Raw genomic sequence first — 529 nt, 5'->3', positions numbered from 1 at the left:
CCCTCTGCCTCTCGAGTGCTGAGATTAAAGGCGTGCGCCACCACCACCCGGCCCAAATACATTCTTTACATGTTTTGTAAACACACTGAATTACAACCTAGACTAAAAAGTAAAAAAGTCTTACTCTTCATCCCCTTCCCTTTTAGTTCCCCAGAATATCTTTCAGCTATCTCAAAGGGTAGCCCAAAATGATCAAAGCCAAACTTCAGATAGGCTGGACCAACTTCCAGCATCATATGCAATGCAGCATTCTAAGGAGGCTGGGATGGAGGTCTAGCGGGTGAGGGCTCTGAGTCATCATTCACCAGTGGCCACACAGGATGCACATACCTTTAGAGTTGTGCTGTATGTAAGCAGTAGAGCCATCTGCAAGTGTTACAGCTTGCAAACTCACACCTTCCATATTCTCTAAATTGTCACCATCTATGAAAAAACAAAATTATTTTTCAGATAATTACATATATGCATGTTAATGACATTAAATTATTTTCTATAAAATGAAAAGGTAAAAAGCAAGTTAAACAACTTC

General features: G+C 40.3%; 1 protein-coding gene across 3 annotated transcripts in view; it reads right to left on the bottom strand.

Moving 5' to 3' along the window:
- Znf143 (zinc finger protein 143) overlaps positions 1-529 on the bottom strand; it is a 45,756-nt gene that overhangs the window by 32,569 nt on the left and 12,658 nt on the right. For all 3 annotated transcript variants that reach the window (XM_026781675.1, XM_005350988.2, XM_005350989.3), the window contains exon 3: positions 331-423. In XM_026781675.1, coding sequence (XP_026637476.1) covers positions 331-423 — 93 coding nt within the window. The remainder of the gene's footprint in view (positions 1-330; positions 424-529) is intronic.

This window comes from Microtus ochrogaster, chromosome 8, assembly GCF_000317375.1.
Source record: "Microtus ochrogaster isolate Prairie Vole_2 chromosome 8, MicOch1.0, whole genome shotgun sequence".
In the NCBI taxonomy this organism is placed as follows: domain Eukaryota; kingdom Metazoa; phylum Chordata; class Mammalia; order Rodentia; family Cricetidae; genus Microtus; species Microtus ochrogaster.
Note: the sequence above shows the minus strand (reverse complement) of the source record. Positions and strands in the feature narration are given on the sequence as shown.